The sequence below is a fragment of the Limulus polyphemus genome, unplaced genomic scaffold (genome assembly GCF_000517525.1).
Source record: "Limulus polyphemus unplaced genomic scaffold, Limulus_polyphemus-2.1.2 Scaffold3925, whole genome shotgun sequence".
In the NCBI taxonomy this organism is placed as follows: domain Eukaryota; kingdom Metazoa; phylum Arthropoda; class Merostomata; order Xiphosura; family Limulidae; genus Limulus; species Limulus polyphemus.
The window spans coordinates 89,271-92,489 of NW_013669535.1; the positions used below are offsets into that span (position 1 = coordinate 89,271).

Sequence of the window (3,219 nt, forward strand, 5' to 3'; positions counted from 1 at the left end):
TTTTTCTTTATTAGATGATGAAAGTGCTAAATAATAACAATGAAAATGTGCTAGCAATGGCATCAACCTTCAGCAAAGAAGCAGTTTCTCATCTGGTATGTGTGCAGAACAGTGATGGCATCTACCAGACCCAGGCTATTAATATTCAAAATGTAACACACAAAAGTAAGCAATCTCTATTCAGTAAATCTTATAAAACCGAGATTAAAGGGAATGATAACAACTATTACTTCATTTAAATACGTACATAGAAGTTGGAAATTAATGTTTAAAGCTCTAAAAACACAAGGAGTTAAAAAGTTGTCCCAGAATTATGCAAAGTAAATTAAAAATAGCCTTGATATTATATTTATATCACAAATGCTCAGAACCTTATATTCTATTGATGATTATATATAATAATAAATTTGTTTGTATTTGTGGCTAACATCCTATTAATTTGATAAACTACAACTACATCATGTTCTATGTAGCTGTGATTTCTGTATGTACCACTTTGGTTTAATAGCTAATATGTTGATATTTAGTGTGCTTCATCTGTGCTTGTAGGAACTGGAGTCAGTTTTATTGTATTCACTGGAGCACTGAAAGCTTCCTCTAAACTTACAGCTAAGTCTACAATTGTAGAGGATGGCCTTCTTATTCAGATTCCTTCAGAAACTTTGATGACACTTAGAACAGCCTTAAGAGAAATGAGAGATTTTACTATTGCTTGTGGACCAGTTGATGCTTCAGAGCCAGATGAGGTGGTCATCTTAGAGTGGACCAAGGATAATAAAGATTGTAACTTAGGGTAAGAGATGCTATTTGCCACTTATTTGATTTTGTCGTTAGTACATTGTTCTCAGTTTTGTGGTTTAAATATCTATAAGAATTTTATTTGTTCTCATGGAAAATATTTAAAAGAAGTATACTTTAGAATTTTGAAACATACTACTAGTGATGTACAAAGGGAATTACTTGTCATCATATTAACCCTAGAATTACTGATGGAGTCCATGGACTCCATCAGCTTTTTAAGCACACTTTTTAAAAACTAATTATGCACATAACTGCTTGTGGTAACTACTTAATTGGTTAGAGAGTTCCTAATTACATGTCAAACAGTTTATCTATTTACTCTCTAGTTCACTATGTATTTTATATAGAAAATGAGTGCTTTCACCCAATTATTTGGTTAGTTCTTAACAGTAAAAGACAAAAACATAAAATTACTCTATGCAGTACAGTGTGTGTAGACCACACTAATTATGAATGTTATAAAGGCATGCCAGTAATGTGAGGGTTAATAATTAAATGTTATTAAACTTGTAAAGAATTATTGCACTTAACATAAGTATAACATTTGTACATTAAATTATAAGCATAGAAGAGTTTCTATTGTAATTAAATCACAAACACTTCAAACAGGGGACATTGTCACCAAAATACTAAGTAATATAGAAATTAGCAAATAGCATTTAACAGATTCAAAGTCTTGATTCTCCATAGGGTGAAAAGTCCTGTTGATGGGAAAGACTTAGATGGGATACAAAGTCTACGCATTCACTTAGGTACTGACTATGCAGGAGAAAGATACCTAATTCGCTGGACAGAAGTGTTTTTAATCAAAAATGATGATGATAGCAGTAGCAGGAGGTAAGATGGAATATAAACAGTTTATAGCTAAATGAGTATTAAAACAAGCTCTCTCCAGTGCTTTTCCAAGCTTAAAAACGTTATGTACAACTGAGAACTCCTGCAGTTGAAATAATTTTTCAAATTTAATTCACACACACACACACATGAAAAAAGACAAATTTTTCACAATTTTAAGTTTAAACAAATTACTTCAAAAGCCAAATCAGACTAACCATTCAATTTAAAGAGGGAATAAAAAATGCAGTTGTACAATCAGTTTATCCTTAAAGATAGAAATTACAGTGATAATGAACTTTTTAGAAAGTTATCTGAAAGAGAATCAAACTGAAGTTTGAGCACTGTAAATATAGAAGAAATGGAAAAGAAAACTGAAAATTTCTAGTTATGGTTGTTTTTTCATTGCCAGAGGAAGATGTTAGAGAATAAAATAGAACATTATTCAAATATGCAAGCAGTGTTAAACTGTATAACAATGAAGTCTGGAAATCAAAACATAAACTAAAATATTTATGTCTATACATAACTTTATTCTTTACATCACATGTAAATGTATCTTATCACTGCCATGTGTTAAAAGAGTAATTTTATCAGTTTTTATTCCGATTTATCATCAATTCATTCATAACACATAACGGCTATCACATATAAAGAGGAGTTCCTAATCAACACTTAGATCCTTAGACACCAGTTTTTTTTACCACCTTTATCGTGGTGAACTTGCGTAGAAAATTAGTATGTTTTTACAATCATTATCAAGATAAAATAAAATGGTGTATTCAAAGAATACATTTAAATTTTTTCCAAACTAAATGTGTAGTGGCCTCCCACATTGTACAATACTTCTACAACAATAGCACAATGTCATAATGGATGCCTTGTTAATAGTTTTGAAGTAACCTGAAATTTTAACCATACTAACTTACCTAAAGAAGTCGTTTTTCAAAGTAATCTACACAAAGTTTAATTACTGCCAAAAGATTCTTTACAATCTAATGAATAACTGTATATTAATTCCAATTTCATTAATAATTATGCATTGCTGTTAAAAGAAGAAAAAAAAATCACTTTTGACCCTCTTGCATCAGGTTTGTCAAAGTATGTGTGTCATGACCTTTTACAGAGTTACATTCAAAATTTAATGAAAGTACTTTATTATAAATGTATATGAATAAACTTGCCATCAAAACATAATTAATAAATGAGGTTTTAATATTATATAAGTTTTAAGTTCTTACTTTTAACAGAAAACAAGCTGAGGCACCCATCCTACATCTGGTAGCATAAGGATTAAATATAATGCTTAAACTAATAAATTAAATCAAGTATTTATATTTATATGCATAATTTATTTCACACAATTTACTTTGAAACTACTTTATTCCACATTATAGAAAAGGTGTTATAATTACTTTATTACTTTTACTCATCCCTCTCTACAGCCTCAGTGTTTGTTGATACTCTAAGTGCTTTTTGATAAACCATATCAGAAGTTCTTTCTCCTTCCTGGGCCAAAATAAAGAGATTTCTTGGGTATTCTATTCTTGAACACCCAACTTAGAACTGACCATGTGAAAAGTA

General features: G+C 30.0%; 1 protein-coding gene across 1 annotated transcript in view; it reads left to right on the plus strand.

Annotated features, from left to right (window-relative positions):
- LOC106470289 (zinc finger FYVE domain-containing protein 9-like) overlaps positions 1 to 3,219 on the plus strand; it is a 59,262-nt gene that overhangs the window by 45,201 nt on the left and 10,842 nt on the right. Inside the window, exons 14-16 of the mRNA XM_022398897.1 lie at positions 15 to 165; positions 550 to 793; positions 1,492 to 1,638. Coding sequence (XP_022254605.1) covers positions 15 to 165; positions 550 to 793; positions 1,492 to 1,638 — 542 coding nt within the window. The remainder of the gene's footprint in view (positions 1 to 14; positions 166 to 549; positions 794 to 1,491; positions 1,639 to 3,219) is intronic.